The 21421-nt window shown below is 37.5% G+C and overlaps 1 protein-coding gene and 1 long non-coding RNA gene across 6 annotated transcripts in view; one reads left to right on the top strand and one right to left on the bottom strand.

Annotated features, from left to right (window-relative positions):
• The window catches only part of LOC116659275, a 26294-nt gene extending 7611 nt beyond the window's left edge, over window positions 1–18683 (top strand). The window contains exons 2-4 of one of the 5 annotated variants that reach the window (XR_004314536.1): window positions 2571–2745; window positions 8758–9711; window positions 18415–18683. This is a non-coding gene — a long non-coding RNA (uncharacterized LOC116659275). Of the gene's footprint in view, window positions 1–2570; window positions 2746–7188; window positions 9712–18414 lie in introns of those variants that run through there. The other 4 variants (XR_004314537.1, XR_004314539.1, XR_004314538.1 and 1 more) reach the window with 4 other exon arrangements.
• The window catches only part of FBXO28 (F-box protein 28), a 27658-nt gene continuing 17106 nt past the window's right edge, over window positions 10870–21421 (bottom strand). The window contains exons 4-5 of the mRNA XM_032466620.1: window positions 17213–17408; window positions 10870–15483 (exon numbers count right to left, since the gene is read on the bottom strand). Of these exons, the coding sequence (XP_032322511.1) occupies window positions 15089–15483; window positions 17213–17408 (591 nt within the window). The 3' untranslated portion in view covers window positions 10870–15088. The remainder of the gene's footprint in view (window positions 15484–17212; window positions 17409–21421) is intronic.

Here is a 21421-nt window from a genome sequence, read left to right on the forward strand (position 1 = left end):
ATCAGGTGAGATGGACCAGATCATAACCATTTGACAAGGGCTAGACTCGTACCTTAATGGTTGCTGGCATGGCAGGTGAAAACTGTACCAGTAATGTGAGACTCTCCTTTTTCTGTAATCTGCCTATTACACCTCCCCACTCCCCACAGTCCTGCAAGAGGGGGCGGGGGAAAGCAAGGAAGAGAGAAGAAACAGAAGACACCCTCCTCCTGCCCTTCTCCACTGTAAACATCTAAGCCTAAGTCAGGCTTGACTGGTAGAAAGAGGAAAGAAGATTTCAGTCACGTGAGACAGTATCATGTTTATTTGGATCAGACTGGAGTTTTAAACACCCAGATAAAGGTTATTAACTTGTGAGTGGCCAACAGTGGCTGGAAGGCTCTGGGCTCTGCTTGAGACGTCATCTGGGTCAGGGCGGAACAGCTGGACAGAGCAGGGTAAAGGGCAGTTGTCAGAGAAAACATCACCTGCTCCTGTCCACACCCTTCCGCGTCCAGCTCATCCAAAAGCAGTTCTGCTCTGATGACACCTTCATTCTCCAGCAGCGCTGGCCTATGAAAAAGGACAGTCATGATTTGGAAGAGGGGCAATGGGCAAAGGCTAGAAGAAAAGTCCTGGACTTCAGACCTCTAATGAGAGATACGTCACACGCCCCCACCCCCATGCCTCCCGTTGTATGTACCAGGGAGCTGGCAAGTGCTGCGTCTCAGATCACACAGCTTACAAAGTGGTAGACGCTAAGGAGGAACCAAGGGTGTCTGGCTCCACATCCCAAATGGAAGAGGGAATGATCTGGAAGAGACTCACACTGTGGGGAAGGGAGGGCTCAGGACCCACCGAACACCATGAACTAATGACAGAACAGTTCCCAGGGTGAAGGACTTTCATCATCTGTGTAAAGCCAATCATATGAATGAGGGGAGAAAATGGTGTGTAGCTTTTATTCTTCCAGAGTTTGAATTTTGCAGGGTGAGTGTTTGACAATATGTTTGACAATAAATTTGCAAGAGACTGAGCTTTTCGAGGCTTTGGTTTTTCTAGAAAACTGGGGCTGTTTTCTATTCTTTTATAATACATATCCAAAATAAAACCCTAAAAAAGCCATGCCTTCCTAAAAATACTATGTTTCTGGTCCATTGGTACCTGGAGAAGGATTAGAATTGATGTAGACCATTCTGGAGAAAAAAACTAGGAAGCAAGAGAAAAAAAAAAAAAAAGAAAGAAAGCTTTTTAACATTATTGCCCATAAAATGTGTAGAGCCTGAACATGAAAATAAAGAAATTATTTCTTCTATGGCAAATGTAAACATTTGGAGCTTCTTTGCTGTTTTTACTCTCAACACTGCTGACACCAAATGAGAGATTTTTTCCCACCTGACACAAAATATGTGGTGTCTTTTCCAGCACTACTTCTTGAACCCTCTGACACTCACTACTCGGAATTAGCATTAGACATCACAGGTTTAATGGTTCAGTCCCACTAAAATTTCCCCACTTCAGCTGTCAGTCACAAGTCCCAGGCCTCTCAAAAGCTTGACCAGCCTCAGCTGTAAGTTGGAGGTTCCCATAGCCTGTTCCTCAGGTTTTAATAATTTTCTAGAATGACTCACAGAATTCGGGAAAGTACTTTACTCACCATTACTTTGTTACAAAGGCTAGAACTCAGGAACATCCAGATGGGAGAGAGGCTCAGGGCCAGGGGGTGGGGGTGGGGAGCCTACAGAGCTTCTGTGTCCTCAGTGTGCTTGGCATCCCAGCACCTCGACGTGTTCACCAATTTGCAAGCTCTCTGTGTTTTTAACTTAAAATATGTAACAGAGTTCTGTTGATTATGAAGGGGCTGATTTCTTCTTTAGTACACAGTGTCTTTTTTGTTGTTATTCTTTATGTTGTAAATAACGTCATACCTACCTGCATTATGCTGTATTTCACAACTGATTTATCATAAAGTAGTACAAGAGGAACTAATTTTATTCATGCTACATTTCACAAGAAATTTAAGGCTTAGTAGAAAATACACTTTTTGATTTAACTTTATTTCATACAGCTAATCTCTGCAGTATTGGCTTATTACAAACCCCCTAGGCAGTAAGCAGAGAGTCAGATCATCTGCAGCTAGACCCTTAACCCGTGAGAGAAACTGTGCAGGAAGGCTGTCTGAGGTCTCTGCTGATGTTAAAGCAGTGGATCGCTAGGGTTATATAGAACTCAATTTGAAGGAGTTCTAGAGGATGCTCTAAATTTCCTGGGCATATATGCAGGATGAAGGCAGAAGGTTGAGAGGAAAACGTCTCATTGTTCACACAGGCTGATGAGAATATGAATATGAGAATATGAGAAGAATGAAACTTCTTCCTAGAGGGTTGCGGTGGCTCTGGCAGCATCAGCTCAAGGGGAAAAATGTCTACAGGAAGTGTGATTGGCTTGGGCAAAGTGGGCAAATTACTGTGTAGAACTGCTCTGTATTTCAACTCTACAATCCAGAAGGAGAGACTAGCCCTGAAGTGAGAATGTTTCCATGATGACTGCTAAGAGTTCAGAGTAGCATGAGTATCCTCTTTTAATTGTAGGAAAATCAGTATCCATAAAGAACCTGTCGCTGATAATGTGGAAGCTAAAGTGGGCTTAGGAGACTCAGGAAGGTAGAAAGACCAGAAAATGGAGCCTGGCTGATCCTCAAACCTAAACCTAACTTGTACGTCTTCCAGTGAAGACAGCCTGCTGAGAACCAGTGTGCAGAAGGTGGTGAGTCTTTGAAACAGGAAGATATGGTGGGAGGTTGGGTTTAGGATTTTGATCTATATTTTCTGCTGGTGTGAATTAAATATGAATCCCCATATATGGAAAGTTCACCTGAAGCTTCTCTTTATTTTTATTTTTTTGCTCTTACAAATGGATATTTTCCTCCAATATATCTTCTGTTGATTATTCTTGAGACTTCCCATTCAATATCCAGAGCCAGAGTCAATACCTAGGCTGACTGACCTGGAGCTCAGAGTTTATAAAATAAACCATGCCGTAGGGAAAAAGGTATACTTTACCAAACTGCTGTAAGTTATAAACACCTTTAAAAAAAGAGAGAGAGAGAAAGATTTCCTTAAGTCTGAGAATTTGATTTTTAGAAATTGCCAAAAATGTCAAAAAGTTTGAACACTCGATTAAATAGGATCACAGATCCTTATGGAAGAATACTTAATTATCTATTAAACCAAAGTGGCAGTACAAGATTTTAAAGGCAAATACAGAAGGTTAAATAGTTGTGAAGAAAATTTAGTTCTTTTAATATTGAGAAGACGTGGTTTTCTTCAGTTATCAAAGACTTGATAAAGACAATGTGAAACACGGGAAATTATTCTAAAATGCAAAATCTTGGTTTCCCAGGTAGATTACTTCCCCCTTCCTTTTTTCTTTTTTTTTTTTTTTAAGCCATTTCTTATTAAGAGCAGACCAATAATCGAAGAAAATTAGGAACCAGGCAACTGTGAACCATTTGCCACATATACTATCATTCTGTAGCAAATTTATGAGTGTATCATTTTATCATTTTATAGAGGCATGTCTTTTTTTTTTTTTAGTGGGGAAAGTAATTAGGTTTATTTATTTATTTATTTTTGGTGGAGGTACTGGGAACCCAGGACCTTGTACAAGAAGCATGTCTTTTTCATAATATAATTTCTCACATTTATTAACAGACCCAACTATATGTAGCTTCGCTATACTCTATACAAATAAGATGCCACAAGTAGACAAACTATGTTTGGCAATTATTTCAATATTGTATCTTACTTGAAAATGATGTAGATACTCAATGAATATCCATCATTTAACTTAACTTAGTATAAGTTTTAAGGTTTCAAAATATCAAAAAGGCTTTGAAATTATTTTTAAGTGGGTATAGTATAGAACATAATCATTATTGAAAAATTCATATATAAACTTTTAACCCACTTATATCTTTTAAATTCACTTGTTCTTAACAATTATGTCTCGATTACTCAGGAAAATTTCATGAGACATTAAACAAAGCTAGCCATCATCTTAAATTATTTGTCTTGTTCACAAATCAGGCAAGAATCAAAAATATCACAAAAGCAAAGAGTGTAAGAAGCTGAAAATATGCTTCTTTTTCTTTTTTACTACTGTGCTCAACATGCATTAAGCAATTCATTTTAGTTGTACATTGTGTTTATAGGTTGGATTTATAGTTTCATAATCTTAAACATCTAGTAGAGATAATAAAAGCTTGCTTGACTAGTAAGGCTAGGTAGAAAATATTGTATGTCTGCATTATGTCTGACGTTAGCAACTCTGAAGAAATGTCCATTTTTATTTTACCAATAATTTAAAAACTCACTATTTATCAAAGATTATCTCAGATCACATGAATTAAAAAAACATTTGGGTTGTTTTCTATATTTCTGAGAGTTTTAGGAATACTTCAATTTATATGAGCACTCATTTATATCTAAGCCAATTTAAACAGAACTCCTTTAAGGGATTTTATAAATTAATTTCATAATACCATCTAGAAGTAGAAAAATATCACTTATATAACATAGACACACATACACACACATAAACATTCAGGCAGACACATGCAGAGACCTTAAAGCTTTTGTTTTAAATTTTTAACCGTGTGTCAGATATATTAATACAAAACTCACTAGCTCATAAAAGACAGTTGGATCCAAATTGTGTTTCTGGCAGATGGAATACGTTAAGGTTGCTCACTCAGATGGCTACAACATTTCGTTAATATCTGTGGAGAAGACCTTTAAGATTTTTCATTTACTCAGTTTCCAAGTAGCTCCTTTTTTTTTTTTTTTAAACCAAAGACAACTATCAAGTGACTTGAAACTGAAACCAGTAAGCCTTTTATGACTAAACCGTGGATGCAAGAGCCATCCCCAAAGAGAGTGCAAAAGATGCAGCCCTCCCAAGATTTAAAGCTGCTGGAGATGGCCAAAAGGTAGAAGACTCAGACAAGCCTCCACCCCAGCGCAGGCCACAGCCAGTAGGACACTAGCCACGAAATGGGTGAAACCTACATTTTTGCCTCTCTATATTTTGGGGATCCCCACCCCCCAATCTGACAATTGGCCACCTGCACACACAGAACCCTCATGTCCTAATGGGGAAAGCCACATCAAGTTCTCAGGCACAGAATGAGAGAAAGCTGCCCGGAAGGAAACCAGTGGATACCCCTAAATCAAACTTTACCCAGAGTCACAGTCCAAAGAACTAACTTTTTCAAAGGTTTCTCTCCTGCTAATCTGAATCTGGGAAGGAAAAGACTCTTGCCACTTTCACTTGAGAGGTCCCCACAGGCAGAGAACTGAGAGACTGAGGTAAGAATTCTTATCTGTGGCAGTTTCGTCAGAGATCCAATATTTCTTAACTGCAGTTTCCAGACTCAGCAAGGTGTTCCCAGCCAAAGGTGTTCCTGTTTGGGCACCAGAAATTACAGGGGAGGAAAAAGTTTTCCTTGATCCTCTTAGAGTCTGGAAATTAAGCTGACAGTGAAAAAGATTAACAAAAGACAAGCATACACATTTATTTAATATACGTTTTACATGAACATAGCATATTTATTTATAATAGCTCAAAACAAGAAACAATCCACATATCTATTACTAGCTGACAGGATAAACAAGTTTGGTATGTTGACACGGTCGAATAGTACTTAGCAACAAAAAGGAACAAATTATTGATGTGTGCATCAACGTGCACAGATCTCAAAACCATTATATTGAGTGAAGGAAACCTTACTTAAACGAATATATCATATATGATTCTTTTATACGAAACTCTAGAAAAGGCAAATCTAATGTATAACACTAGAAAGGAGATCAGTGAATGTCTGGGGCTGGTGTTGGGATGGGAATCAACTGGAAAGGATCAAAGCAAACATTTTGTGGTAGTGAAAACTACATCTCAGCTGTGGTGTTGGTTACATAGGTATATACATTTGTCAAAACTTAAAGAACTGTACACTTAAAATGGGGTGAATTTCATTGCATTTAAAGTATTCCTTAATAAAGTTAATCTTTAAAATGATGCAATTAGATGGCAGTATGTTTTTTCTTTCTTTTTTATCTTTTACACAAAAGTTAATATACTATAATATTTTCTGCCCATTTTTTCCCTAGCAATCATTCTTTTAGATCTTTCTATATTAGTATACAAAGATTTTTTTCCATTTTTTTATTGTGGTAAAACACACATGACATGATATGTACCGTTTTAATATTTTTAAGTATACAATTCAGTGGTAGTAAGTACATTCATAATGCTATGCAACCATCACCAACATGCATCTTCAGAACTCTTTACAACTTGTAAAACAGAAACTCTCTACCCATTAAATCACAACTCCAAGTTCCCTCTTCTCCAGCCCACTTTTTCTATGATTTTGACTATTCTAAGTACCTCATAAACGTGGAATCATACAGCTTTTGTGTTTTTGTGACTAGCTTATTTTACTTAGCATCATGTCCTCAGAGGTCATCCATGTTGTGGCATATGTCAGAATTTCCTTCCTTTTTAAGTATTCCTTCCTTACTAAGTATTTTTAGGAGTATTCCATTGGATCTATATACCGCATCTTGCTTATGCATTCATTTGTCTGTGGATACTTGGGTTGCTTCCACATTTTAACTATTGTGCGTAATGCTGCTATGAACAGAGATGTGCAGATACCTGCTTTGGATCCTGCTTTCATTTCTTTTGGGTATACACTCAGAAGTGGAATTGCTGAATCATTCGGTAATTCTGTGTTTAACTTTGTGGGGAACCACCATACTGTTTTCCACAGCAGGGGTGCCATTGAACATTCCCACCAACAGTGCACAACGGTTCCAACTTCTCCACTCCCTTGCCAATACTTGCTGTATTCTGTTTTTAAAAGAATTTCTTTACTGTGTAGTAGCCATCCTTATGTGAGGTGTGTGGTGAGGTAGTATCATTGTAGTTTTGATCTGCATTTCTCTAATGATTAGTGATATTGAGCAGCTTTTCATGTACTCTTTGGTCATTTATCTATCTTCTTTGGAGAAATGTCTATTCAAGACCTTTGTCCATTTTTGAATAGGTTTGTTTGTTTTTTGTTCGTTTGTTTGAGTTTTAGGAGTTCTCTGTATGTTCTAGATATTAACCCCTTATCATGTATATGATATGCAAATATTTTCTCCCATTCTGTGGCTTGCCTTTTTACTCTGTTGATCGTGTCTTTTGATCCACAAACTTTAAAAATTGTCAGGAAGTCCAATTTATCCACTTTTTGTTTTATGGCCTGTGTGTGCCTTTTGTGTGACATCCAAGAAATCATTGCACAGTCCAACATCGTGAAGCTTTTGTATCATGTTTTCTTCTAAGAGTTTTATTTAGGTCTTACATTTAGATCATGGACCATTTTAAGTGAATTTTTGTATATAGGGTTAGGTAAAGGTCCAATTTTGTTCTTTTGCACATGGATATCCAGCTTTCCTGGCATCATTTGTTGAAAAGACTGTGCTTTCTCCATTGAATGGTCTCGGCACCCTTGTCAAAAATCATTGATTTTGTATGCAAGTGTTTATTTCTTGACTCAGTTGAATCTAGTTTGTTCAGGAATAGCATAGAAATTGCAATTTGGGACATGCAAACTATGGCAAACCGTAGTAAGTCCAGAGAACAAAGGAGAGAAGCATTTTTTTTGTTTGTTTGTACAGAAAAAGTGGATTGTTTTGAACAAAAGTCCATTGATGGAAAGTTCAGGGTGTGGTGGCTTCTCTTTGGCTGAGTTGTTGCTGTGCAAAGGAGAAAATCTTCCTTTCTCCTGCTGCAGTAGTAAACTAAGCTTCCTCCTGCCCAGGAACATAAAGCAAGCAGTGACAAATGGTATGTGCATGTGTTCTACTGCTTTGAGCTATACCTTCCCCCTGGTAATTGTTTTTATATATTTATTTTGATTGTTGTAGGCTGTCTCTGTGTTGAGGGTCAGCCTGAGGTATAAATGTAATGTCCTCTAGGGTCTTTTTTTGAGACTTTCCCTTAGCATGCCTGGTGGCTTTCTAATTTTCCCTGCATACATAACTGTTTTTGATGTCTTAGTCTTTAATGTCTGGCTCCAAAAAAGAGAAAAAGAGGAAAATGAAGGGGTAGTGGTGGAAAGGGTGCTGGCTCTTTACATCTAGAAGGTACTTCAGCTGGTGGTGGAGAGACTTGCAACACCGGAGCTACAACAATGGCTTCCTGCCATCTTTGCACCTCTGTGATGAGAAGCAGCAATCAGTGATCAGAACACAGACCCCCAATATTTGGGGGACAAGGTCCTGTTTGCCCATCACAGTTTGAGGGTGGGTGGCTGCTACTATGCTAAGCCCTGAAGTTGACCCCAATTAACCACAAGTGTTTCCTTGGAGATGAAAGTCTTCCATAGACTCCAGAGCTCCAAAATAATTACATCAAACAGATTCCGCCAGTGCAACTGTTGTCTAGGTGGGGAGACAGACTCCTGGTGTTTCCTACTCCATCACCTTCCCAGAATCTTTTGGAGTTTTGTACCAACTCTGTGAGGTAGGAAATATTTTACAGATGATGAAATTGAGCCTCAGAAGTCTTAACTACCCAAGCTGGTATTACAAAGCTCATACTTGGTAGAGCTGGGATTAGGAGGCCATTTATTCTGGTTCCACTGTGTATATGCTTGACTCTTACTCTAAGCTGTGTCTTAAGGTGCAGAGAGCTCTGAAGAGGCTCCTTTCTTTTTTCTACCAGGTGCAGCCCAAGGTCCTCCTTCCTTATCAGATCTCTCAGCCCAAGGTGGAGAAGGATGAGCAATTCAAGATTACTTTCTCTCCTGTGGCTCTCAAGGAAGCGTGTGGGGCAGTGTGAGGAGATCTGTGAAACATTAAAAATAGTGAAAATAAAAGTTTTAAAATACTGAAAATAAATTTCCCCAAGAGGCTAGAAAGCCTATAATAGCAAATTGTTTCCTGTGCTTAAAAAAAAAAAACATTAAATATGCTTAGAGCAGGGACTAAGGGAAGCACATGCAACCAATGCAATGCATACATTCTGTATCTCTATTTCCTTAGTCATATCTATCTCCCTATATATTACCACTATTTATTATTTATTACCTGCTTACTGTGTGCTGAGCACTGTTAACCACCTAACACTCATTCCTTTATTGTCCTCTTACAAGGAAGACACAAGCTGCATTTTCTTCCGGAATGGAAGGCAGCTGAGGGGGGCAGCACCTAGGGGTTATAGAAACTGCTTATCTAGAGAGTGAGATAAGCTTGCTCCAAGCTTTCAAAGGAAGAATAAGCATTTACCGTCCCCCTTTCCTTCCCTTCCTCCCAGCCTTCTCCTTAGCCTTGAGAAGGCAGACATTTTCCCTTTGTCTTAAGACAGAAAGGCACACCTTAGGTTTTGTATTCCCGGAGTGAATACTACAATTTACACTGCTGGATTCCAAGTAGAAACCAACTTTTGTTCAATCCAAAGAACAGGGGGAAAAAAAGAGTTTATTGGGAATCTCCTTTTGTACTGTTTTGCTCAACATCCACCACCCCAGTTTTTTTCTCCTCACAATTTTCTGTAAATTTGCTTTCAGGGAATGATTCACCAAAACCAGAGGAATGGATACAAGCAAGGTGAAACACACTTTTCTGGGTGAGAGAATCAGCTTAAATGGATCCTGAAAGAATTGTTTCAGGAATTAACGTAAGTTCATAAAGACACATCATTTTATTTTTAAAGCAACAATATTGGTAAAGATCCTTGATTTCCCCAGCAATGTGACTTTATCACGCAGCAACTGAGCCACTTGAAGGATATAGAAATACAGATTTCCACCCTGATCTACCCTCTGCAGACTGGGAGATACAGCAGCTGCCTTTACTTTTCCAGGTTTCTGTGATGTCTTGGTGACTAGAACGCAGTAATGGTGTTGGGACAACTGATACCACTGCTGTCACCCTCATCCTTCAGCATAAATTCATCTGTGGTCTCTCTTCTGAACATCTAAGTTGTAAACAAAGTGGGTGAAGCATGCATCAAAGAAGAGTGTGTTTTTCCTCAGAGAATTTTGTTTTCAGTCATTCCCTATCACAGTCACATCTTTATGAAACAGAGGTGAAATGGATTTGCATAATTTTATTTCATTGAAATTCTAAATATTTAGTTTTGGAGCTGGGAGGAATTTTGAAAAGAGAACTAGCATTCTTCCCCAGGAGGGCAAAGGAATTGTGGTCGCTACTTCTGTATTGATCAGTGGCCTGTATTATAGTAAGGTGATTATGCCTTAGTGGCTTCTGACCTCATCTACTGCTATGACTGGCTATTTAAGATTATAGGTTCTAGAAGCCTTAAAATGTTTTCTTTTACCTGTATGCCTTGTGTAAATCCACTGCCAAAAAACTTTAGGACAAAAGTTGCCTCCTCAAAGCCTAGCCTTTTCGTAATTTTAAGCTTTGTAAGGTACTCTTAACAAGTGATTTTGGTGTAGACTGCTTCTAGTAAATGCATGGAATGTTCAACCATGTATTTGAGTTAAAGAATTAATGTAATCTAGAGTCTCATAGCTCCCAGGTGGTTTAGGATGTAGTAGAGCATAGCAGATGTACATAAGCTTTGGAGGCAAGTAGGTCTGGCTTCAAATCCCACGTACGCACTTACTTGCGTAACACTGTGGATATGCTGCTTAACCCGAGTTCAACTTCCCTAGATAGAACACAACCTGCTTTATAAAGCGGCTGTGAGGGTTAAAATCACACGTAACACACACTGATTGCTTCAAGAGGTGGTAGCTATGAACATGTCATTTGTTAGAAGGAGAGCTCCATAATCTTTTGTGCATGAAATACAAAGAAAACAAGTAACACTGGTAACAACACATTTATTTACGTACCCTGTTGTGTGACCGGGAGGTGATTTTCACTTTCCAGTAATTGAATTAGGTTATAACAATTAAAATTCCAGAAGGTAGACTAGTAATTTATTGTTGCTCATGACCATAAGTAAACAGACATGGTACCACATAAAGGAATTTTAAACACGTCCAAACTTTTGGCATAGCTTTGAGTATGGACCAGTATACTTTGGCAATGGACCTAATAGATTACCAGTGTGCTTCTAAATCCCATGGTTCTCTTCAGACACAACAGGAAAAATTCAATTTAATGCTTGAATTTCAGGAATTTAACAAAAGATACTTAGGAAGCTGAAAAAGGCCATTACTTAAGCCTATCATATTTATCACAAATATAAATGTATTGCTATTAAAAAATAAAATCATGGCAGGCAGCAGTCAACTAATTTTGTAGACTATTTAGTATTTCTTGAAAATAACTCACCTCAGATGGTGGGCTACTGAAGTTTGTTATTTTAAAGTAGTTTTTAACTTAACCTTTTGAGGACTAGTGAAAGGAATTCAGATCCCAAGTCAAACAACTGAATGGCATTTCAAATTGGATTTTACATTAGAAATAGCCATTTCCAAGAGACCGCATCATACATGGTATTTCCTTTCAGAATGCCTTTATTCCAGGCTTCGAATCTTACTTACAGCATGATTATGTTTAGAGGGTTTGAGAAATGTTAACAAACGGGTACTCATTGCTAGAGCAGACATAAGAATGTGCTGATCATCAAGTATCAGATTTCACATTACATTAAAATTATATACTGTTGGAAATAGACAAGATAGGGAGTTCCTAGATCCTGGAAAATAGTATGGCTAAGGAAATAGAGAACTCAAAAAAGGAATCCACCTCCAAGAAACTAATTCAGTATAGTAAAATAGAATTAAGTGCCCTGTCTTAGGAAAAAGTTTATCAATAATAAGGAACAATTGGGACATCATACATCGTTTCTTTGGAGATTAAAGTGCAGGCTATGAAATGGCATATAAAATAATGCATAAAATAGTGCAATCGTAAGGTGCCATTATTTTTATTACACATAGCCTATGTTCACATGTCCATTTTCTCTCAAAAATCCAACTGTAGTGACACCTTTTAGCTTATTTATTTAGGCATTATTTATACTCTGTTTTACCCACTTCAGGGGCTACATAGAATATTTTAACATTTTAACAAGTAGAATAATAGCGCATACATCTTGAAACTACTAAATAGAGATTAAGGCAAGCCCCTGTAAAGTTCAGTACTCCAAAAAACGTTTTACAAAAAAAAGTTGCTTCCCAAACAAGTGGCTTTGTACCTGATGGCACCCCAAGTTTTTAAAACAGTATGATTACATTTATATTTGCCCATTTCCAGGCTCTGTACATCAAAAGAGGAGCTTGAAAAGCAACAGGTTCTATATCCTCACGTTCTAAAATAATTCATATTTCAGAATATGTGGAAACCAAGCCAAGTCTATGTGAGAGATAAGCAGAGGACCCTGTGGTGGGTGAGGGGAGGCAGTCCTCTTCCTTTCTTACATATGCCCTTCCACACTGTATCTGTCTGTAGTGCTGTACCATAACCAATTTGTAAATGGGAATGACTCGTTAAACTAGAGACGTCTTCTCTGAAGGACACCCCAGGAAGATGACAGGAAAACTTCCTATAATCGAGGACAGGATGGTTCTCCTGGGAGGCTAATTTACAATTTTTCTGTAATATACGTCAGTTTTAGCTGATGAAGTACTTTGTGATTTGTTGAAATTAAAATCCCATTATACTATCCAGAAGCAAGTACAACAGCTATCAAATTGGCCAAGGCGATATCCTAACACGTTTTAGCTAGTCTAGGTGAGATCGCAGATAGAACAAATTGAACGGTAGTGCTTTATCTCCTCCTGCTATACCGCGTTCATGCACCAAGTGCAACTCATTAACATGGGCAGGTGATTACAAGTGTATACTGCGGAAGTTTGGATTTGAAACAGAAAATCTGCCTTCTAATAGTGTGAATGCTTATTATGGAAGCCAAATACTCACGTTAACTAATGGAAGACTATAGATACATTTAGGGTATCTAGATGTAGTTTAAAAAGAAACCCAGGAAACTTTAAATAATTTATTAACAACTATTAAAAAATCATCTGAGGTCATATCCCTTTGATGCATAAGGATCATCCTTTGTAAGCCTGTAAACGTACTTTGTTACTTTAAAAAGTCTTCCCATTACCAGGAAAGTAGACTATGAAAGGCCATGGGTATTCCGGTAGGCCTCCTCCAAAGTTGTGACAGTATGGCTAAATCCTATGATTAAACAAATGAGACCTGCTGAGAAAATGAGTTCCAGACGGGGACTTTTATGGATGACCTTGGCTGACAAATGTTTTTTTGGAAATTGTTTATTTTAAAATTACCTTCCCAACAAGCCATGAAACACTTGGATGTTATTTTATGGTTTTTCATTGAAAACATACTACATTGTAAATGGGTTTCAAAGTTAGACAAAGAATTGATCAAACTCTAAGGACAATATTATGTAAGGACAATGTTAAAAATGGATAAAAAGTTTCACTTGGTGAGGTTAATCTATAGGATGCATAACCATGTCATGTTGGACGGATAAAGACAGGTGGTGACCTTGTGCTTTGATTCAACTAAGGTACTTACCAACACCTTAGGTTTTATACAGGTATCAAACTCCCACCTGGAAAGGGATAGTACTCTACATTACACCTAAGTTTATCTTAAATAACTGAAGCCCAAGGCAACAGCTGTTTAAAAGAACTTAATAGTCAAATAATAAACTACATAATTTAGTACATTAAAATAAAACTGGGACAGTAATAAGTGAATGTTTCAAAAATGTACAACTGGGGAAAATAACCACTGTACACAATCTGGAGGTTGTTAAAGTGACCACTTAGGAGGCTGAACAGTGCAAGACATGCTTTTCCAGTTACAAGCTCAAAACAGGAGTGCAAACGAAATTAAAGCTTTTGTTTAAAGTTTTAGGATAAGGAAAGCTTGAAATGAATATTAAAAAGCTTCCCCTCAGGTCATTCCCCAGAAATGAAACGCTCAAAATGCTTTTTCATAATATAATTTTCTTCAATGAACTTTCTTTCATGGCAAAACTACATCCCACAAGCTGGGTTCCCTATTCACAACACCGGTCATGACCACACTTGGATCAAGGAGACACGCAGTGGTGAGTAAGGAACAGTACTAGTTACCAGAGGTCTGCCATCAAGAGAAAGAACTTGGGGTTCTGCCTTAGCCAGTGTACCTGAACCCTACAGAGAATAGACAAAGCAGTGGGCTTTAATATTCTCTTATTCCTGTAAAACTGGAGGACAAATGGACTAGCAAATACCGCCCCCTCCCCCAGAGGCAAGCTGTTGTGGTGGAAGATGTCAAGCGCTTCAGTAAACTAAGACGCCGCTCTAAAAAGTGGAGAAGTACAGAGGTTCAAGATCAATACCAGTGCAAGAGCTTTTTAAGTGAGTTGACTAGGCAATGCATGCATCCATCCATGCAAACGTAGGACATGGCGCCCAAAGAGAACTGAAAACATGTATATACCAACTGGATAAGTCCCTTGCCAGTAGTTTATAAAAATATATAGTCAATACTGTAGAGGCCCCTCCTACAGTCAATACTATGGGAGTCCATTTTAGTTACCCATTACTTCAATACCAAAAAGCATTTACTACTTTTCAGACATTCTAGACAAAGGTCACTTATAACAAAAAGTCAACTTTTTTTTTTTTTTAAAAACAAGATACTGTCCATTTAAAAAGTAGATCTTTTCTTTCAAGTGAACAGGACATTTTCTGTATTAAACTGAACTTCTTGTCTGTCAAGACTGGTTTGTTTAAGATTCTTATGTAATGTGCATATATGCAGAAACAAATAAACTTAAACATTATCTGCACAGAAAAAAGTTAACTTCTCAAAACATGATAGAACAGGTCTGGTTAGTACAAATCTATTGCAAAGTAAAAAGATTCTGTGCGTCAGTTCAACCAGGAGAAGCGGGAAAAGAATGTCCCAACCACGAGAGTTCAAGTTTCAGCTGTGTTCTGAAAGCCTAGACACCTAGGGGACACCATGTTGCTCACAGGATCCTGATATGCGTAACTGCTCAAGCGACTAAGCCACGTCTTCCTCTGGAGCTAGAAGCACATTCCAATTTACTTTCTATTCCGGAGACGCTTAGATTTCCTAAGAGAGTCTATGGCTTCTGTGGCCTTTTTGCGTTTCCGAGGAGACTCTTCACTCTGCCCAGACGCTGAGGCGTTTCCTACTGCACTTTCCATCACTTCCCGGAGTTTGCGTTCCAGCTCTGCCAACCGTGCGTTCTGTTCACCTATGATCTGGGTCTGCTCTAGCAGTTTCTGGTCCTGGTCTTGAAGCTGTTTCTGCTGTTCCTGCACTTTGGTGCGAAGCTCAGAAATTTCACGCCTGAGAACAGTCACACCAGCACCATTTGTCTTAACCTGCTGCTGGAGTTTGGTAACCTCTTGTCTTGAAGGGTTTTGCTTGGAGAAGAGCTGCATTGTTGTCAGCGCTGCAGAAGGTCCTGGAACTGTGGAGAAATAGTTGAAAGTGGTCAACTAATCACTTAAAATGTCTCACAACCAGTAATATGTCATTAATTAAACTTATTCAAAAACAGTATCCTTAACAATATCACTTCTGATAATTTCTTCTTGGCAATCTATTTGGTTCAACAGATAAATCAGACATCTTGTTTTAATTCTAAATGACTTTGAATTCTGATTCTCATGTTCATGTGGCAATACACGGACTACCAGCAAATGGAGAAGGGCATTCAATGGCATAAACTTGGATTTAAAATATTATAAAACATTTTTAAGACTCAGTAAGAAAATGCAAGTAGTAAACTAAGAGTAGAATTATTTTCCATCCTATTTCACACAAGCACACATAAACATTCAAGTTACCTATCATATTCTTAAGTCCTCTCTGCACTTAGTTATAGGCAAAGGTTTCAACATTAGCCAAACAATAGGGACACCATCAAATAATAGTGGGCTACATCACACATGATGATCATGAAGAATTTCTGACTTGGTGTAAGAAGCTTTGGAACTATTCTGTTTCAGGAATAAGAGAATATAACACAGGCATAAAAATCACTATTTTAAACTAAAAACCTACTTTAAAAAAACAAAACAAAACAAAACTTTATCTCCTGAAGATTTTCTTAAAGGACCAGGTGGATCCATGCCTACCCTAAATCCATGTGGCTAATATTCTCCTTGTATATGAAAATAAACAATATTCTCCTTGATTAATGCATTCTTTCTTCTCTTTCTTCTTATCTTGAGCCAATCAACAAGGTTCAGATCAATTCTTAAATCTTGTGAAGTCTTAATCAGACCAATAATGATCTTATTTTCTTCAACACTGTTTCTACTACTCGTTTGGCAATTAAATGGACACTTCTTCAAACTATTTCTCTTGCCTACAATAATTTGAGTCTGGATGTCTTACCTTATGAAACAGTAAGATTCTTGAGACCAGACACCATGTATTACACTTCTTTTTAGTCTCCATAGGACACAGTACAGTGCTGTGCACATAATAGATACTCAGTAAATAATAGATATATTAACACTGAGATGTGTAGGCTTTATTGTTACATTACAGAGAGCCATTCAGTTACCCCACTGAGTACTCCAGGGAGCTAATTGATCTGAACAAACAAAATGTTTTACTAAAATTTGTTCCCTGATTTAAAATATTTGCAGGGGTTGAAGTTACTGAACAGTTCAGTCTTTCAGTAGATAAGGGCACAAGTCTCCAGGATCTGACAGTGTTCAAAATAGCCTTAGGCACCCTGTCTTTTAAAGTAGCAGCTAGATACTCCAGGGGCTGAAATAATTAATTGGTTATTTCTATGAAGAATTTTTTGGGTTTTGTCTGGTATATTTGATTCTATTTTAGGACAATGAATACTAATTAGTCAGAAACATCAAAAAACATACACACATATATCCAGCAGTTCTGCTCTAATAAATTTATTCTAATAGTTGTGGACAGGGACAGGGATTTAGCCACGAGATTGTTCTTCAGAGTATAGTTTAAATACTGAAAATCTGGAGACAAATGTGCTTAGTAACAGGGGATCAGTTACATAAGTTATGCCTGTAAGCCAACCTGTCATTAAAAATGAGATACAGTTACAGAGTCAGAAAAGTTCGAGATAAACAGTTAAGTAGGGAGAAGGAGCTAGTTATAAAGCTACATAAACATTATTATAAACTGAACATATTATAAACAAGAGATACCTGGAGGAGAGCCCATGAGTCTTCCAGATACATCTGATCCTGGTAATTTCCTCTTTAGAATTGGAACAATCTTTTCATCAAAGTATTCCATTGCCATGGAGGAAATATCCCTTAATTCTTGAAGTACTTCATGAGCTCGCTGAGGGGCTCTGGTAGAATTGACATATCTCAACACACGATAAATCTCATCAATCACCTAAAATAATGAGCTCTCATTAGCACTTCAGTTTAAAAAAAAAAAAGAAAATAGGACTGCTTGTTTTGCAAGTCCTATAAACACCTATGGGATGACTTAACTGATATACTGACAACTGATAACATTATCTGTGACACATGGCTTTGGGCTTATTCTAATACTTTAAACATTTCATATTTGTATTTATTAAGCATCTTTTCTGTACTATACTTACTGGGGCAAAGGATTCAGAATGATTAAAATACAGATCCTGCCCTGAAGGAAATCACAGTATAACTGGGGAGAGACATGTGTAAAGAAGTAAAGAAGGATATACAAATTGCTAAAGAAACCTGAACACTAAACTAAGGAATTAAATCTTGAAAGCAAGCAGGGGTAGGGATGGGGGAACTACCCAAACTCATATTCTATTAATCCTCCAAACCCACTTCACTGTTTTCCGAAGCCCCAGGGACTCACCCTGATTTCCTTCTGTCCTTCACACTGCCACTACGTGCTCTATCCTTTAAGTTCTGTTTCTCTAAGACCTGCTGTGGATTGGAATGAGGTCTCCTCAGATCCCACTTTCTTGCTATCACTAAAGGGTAGCAAAAGATCCTTTTTCTTTTTAATAATAACGGCAATGGGGAAACACAAGGCATATACACATGGAGAAGAAATAAGCTCTAACACTCCTGATTCCTAATTCTCTTGCTGGAATGGTAACTGAACCTTCCTTAGACATCCTGCCCTCAGCTTTAATCCCTGCGAGGTTATTAATACCTCCCATGGCTTCCACGTAGACATGAAGATAATAACTCACACCTCTAAAGGTCTCCAGTCTGGATAACATCTATTCCAATGGGACTTCACCTAACAAGAACTGTGGGTTAATCAGCCAAACCATTCTGTCACCAAAATATCTCAAACCCACCCTGAATCCCACTCACTGTCACTACTGCATTTATCTGGCCAGCATCCAACTCTGGAACAATCTTATAATCTGCCTTTTCTTCTCTTTTTTCAGGCTGCTGAGTACTGCTAGAGAAACACATAATCTTGCAGAACAGTACCAGGACAAATCACAGTCCTCAACACTTTCTAGACTCTCAGGGCAATGAGATAATCCTTGTCAGTCTACCATCATGTGTGCCTAATAAATGTTGGCAAAACTGAACTGTTAGGGTGTATTCTTATCGTGAATCTGAGACTTCACAGGAGAGGCACGTTAGTGGGCCTGGCGAGATGACTAGGAATCAGCCTGGGCTGCGGTGGTATACGTGTAGGCAAATGTAACAGGAGATGAGATGTGCTGGTTTTGAATTACACGGGACATGCAGATGATACTAGCCAGGCAGGAGTATCTGGAGATGCATATTAGGAGTTCAGAAGAGAAACTGCAAATGACAGTGAGGCCAGAAGATACAGAATAAGATAATCAAAGGCAGAATTCCGAGGTACTAGTGCTAAATGATACATTTATTTCTGGCATTGCTACTAGATTATGAACTCATTTTAGAAAAAAATACTATTTTCTTTGATAATAACTTACTGAGCTACCATGTTAGGAATTATCACATATATTAAAAAAATGAAAAAAGAGTACTTTCTCTTGGGCTTACAGTTTAATTATACTAACATATGTTAACTTGTAAGATAAACATTCATTATTCAAGCATTTACCGAATTCTCACTATGTATGCATCACTTTTCAAAGCACTGGAGTAAGAACAGTGAAGGTGGCTGACAAAATCTTCTCACGAAGCTGAAGTAAACAAACAATAATTTAAAATAGTGCCATGAGGAAAAAAGAGGAAAATGTGATAGTTACTGTTGGGGGAAGAGGTAATAACATTAGACTAGGTAGTCAGGAAATGCTTCTTTGACATATTTAAGGTAAAACTGAATGATTAAGAGGAACGAATCACTTGAAGATCTGTGGAGAAAAGCATTTAGGCAGCAGTAATAATGGCAATGGCTTCAAGGTCAGAGCCAGCCTGGCTTGCTTAAGGAGTGCAAGGGTTAGAAATATGCAACCTGTATCTGTATCTCCAAATAGTAAAAATGTATGGAAGTTAGCATACGCTCAAAGCTTTGAAAAAAATGGCCTAATTATTTATATATAATTAAGAAATGGTTAATAAAAAAATAAGTTAAAGTAGTAATACAGTATTTTTTAAAGGTCCTTCATAGTGACTGAGGTTCTAGGTACTAGTGTGAGGATATTAAGTGATCTACAGTAGTTTTGTGTTTATCAAAGTTTTTACATGTGTGTTATAAGGAAGAAAAAGTCTCAGTAACATTTCACTTTCCCAGAGAAAGCAGTCTTTTCTGAATCCTCTTTCAGTTTAAATCATGTTAACATCTTCATCAAATCCTTTATTTTCCCCTCAGAATACACATTACAAGTTGTAAATACATCTTTCTGTTCATTTCTGCGTTCACATAATATAGGAAGCTCAATGAGCTAAGAGACCATTTCTAGTTTCACTGTCAGATTCCCACAGCCTAGCAGTGCCTGGCACACAATAAATACTCAATGAATATTTGTTACATGAATGATAAAGGTAGTCAAACATCATAAATTGGTCAATATTGACACACTAAATAAAACTGTTCAGGGACAAGCCACAGGGTTACACTCAATACAAAAATAGGATTTTAGAGGCCAGATTTTGTTTTGAACATAAATGTCATGGTTAACAGAATTTATATTGAGAGGGATTTTAAAAAGATAACAATACTTGAAATAGTATCCACAGCTTTATTAATAGATCTATCCATATTATGTTTATGTACATAAATACTAGTAGACAGAAGAATATTCACAGTATGTCTGAGCTAGACTAGAAATGACTGTTACAATGATTCCAGCGTGAATAAGACATACATCTTACCCAATGCAAGATGACTTAGTGAAAGACTCATAAGCAGCGAAGGGTAGCTCAAACTGTAGTAAGTTCAATGTACAAGCAAAGTGCTGTGTTTAAAAATGAAAGTAGAGAGACATAAGATCTGTCTGAAAGAACTGAGTACGCCTAATGAAGGACTTGGCAGTGAGAAGTAAGAATTTCAATGGGTAAGGGGAGTTAGAACAGAGTGGAGCTGAGTAGATGGATGATGTGGATGGACAGACAGGTGACAGCATAGAAAATCAACATGTATACAGAGCTATCATGTACCATGCATTTATTCTAGGTTTTAAAAAAATTTATTGTGCAGTTAATCCTCTTCCATAACTCTTATCTTCAGAATTAATTTCATATAAAAATATCCCATAGGGATTACTGATACTAAATTATATCTGTAAACCAATTTGTCAAATATTCTTCTCTTTACTATATTTAGCCTTCTAAATATAGTGTGAAACCAAGGTATCTCTATTTGCTCAAGTCTTCCATTAAAAAACTTAATGTTTTCAAATCTTACTATATAGAGACTATTTTAGTCAAGAATCATTATCTATGTTTTCAAGAAAATTAAAAATATTTTCTTTCCTCTGTCCAAAAGTTACAAGTGAAGGACAGGGTAAAGAAAAAAGGACACTGCATGTTAGAACCAAATGGCTTCTAGCATTCAGTCACCAGTGGCTGCAATGGCTTTAGAGACACATATTAAGAAAGCATAGTATTTACCAATTTTTAAAGTATTTCATTTTCTGAGTAGGTTTAATTACATTCTGAAAATTACTTTAGCAACAGGAATGTAATGGCATGAGTCTTGTGTCCAGTGTAAAGATCACAGGTCTTAGGCAAGGTCACCTAAACTCTTTAATTGCTGTTTCTACCCCTTTCAAATAATATGCCGCATACAGAATCCTACCCAGGCTTGAGATATAATAGTTACGAAAAATATTTTTAAGTTTTAAAAAAGTACGGTAAGAAACCAAATGGATGCTGTACACAGAAATTGATACAATATTGTAAACTGACTATACCTCAAGAAAAAAGAATGCAAATTAAAAAAAAAAGGAAATAACTATCATATTTCTAACACATGCAATTTATTGTCATGCTTTTGTTTAAAGTGGCACA

Source organism: Camelus ferus, chromosome 23, assembly GCF_009834535.1.
Source record: "Camelus ferus isolate YT-003-E chromosome 23, BCGSAC_Cfer_1.0, whole genome shotgun sequence".
Taxonomy (NCBI): Eukaryota; Metazoa; Chordata; class Mammalia; order Artiodactyla; family Camelidae; genus Camelus; species Camelus ferus.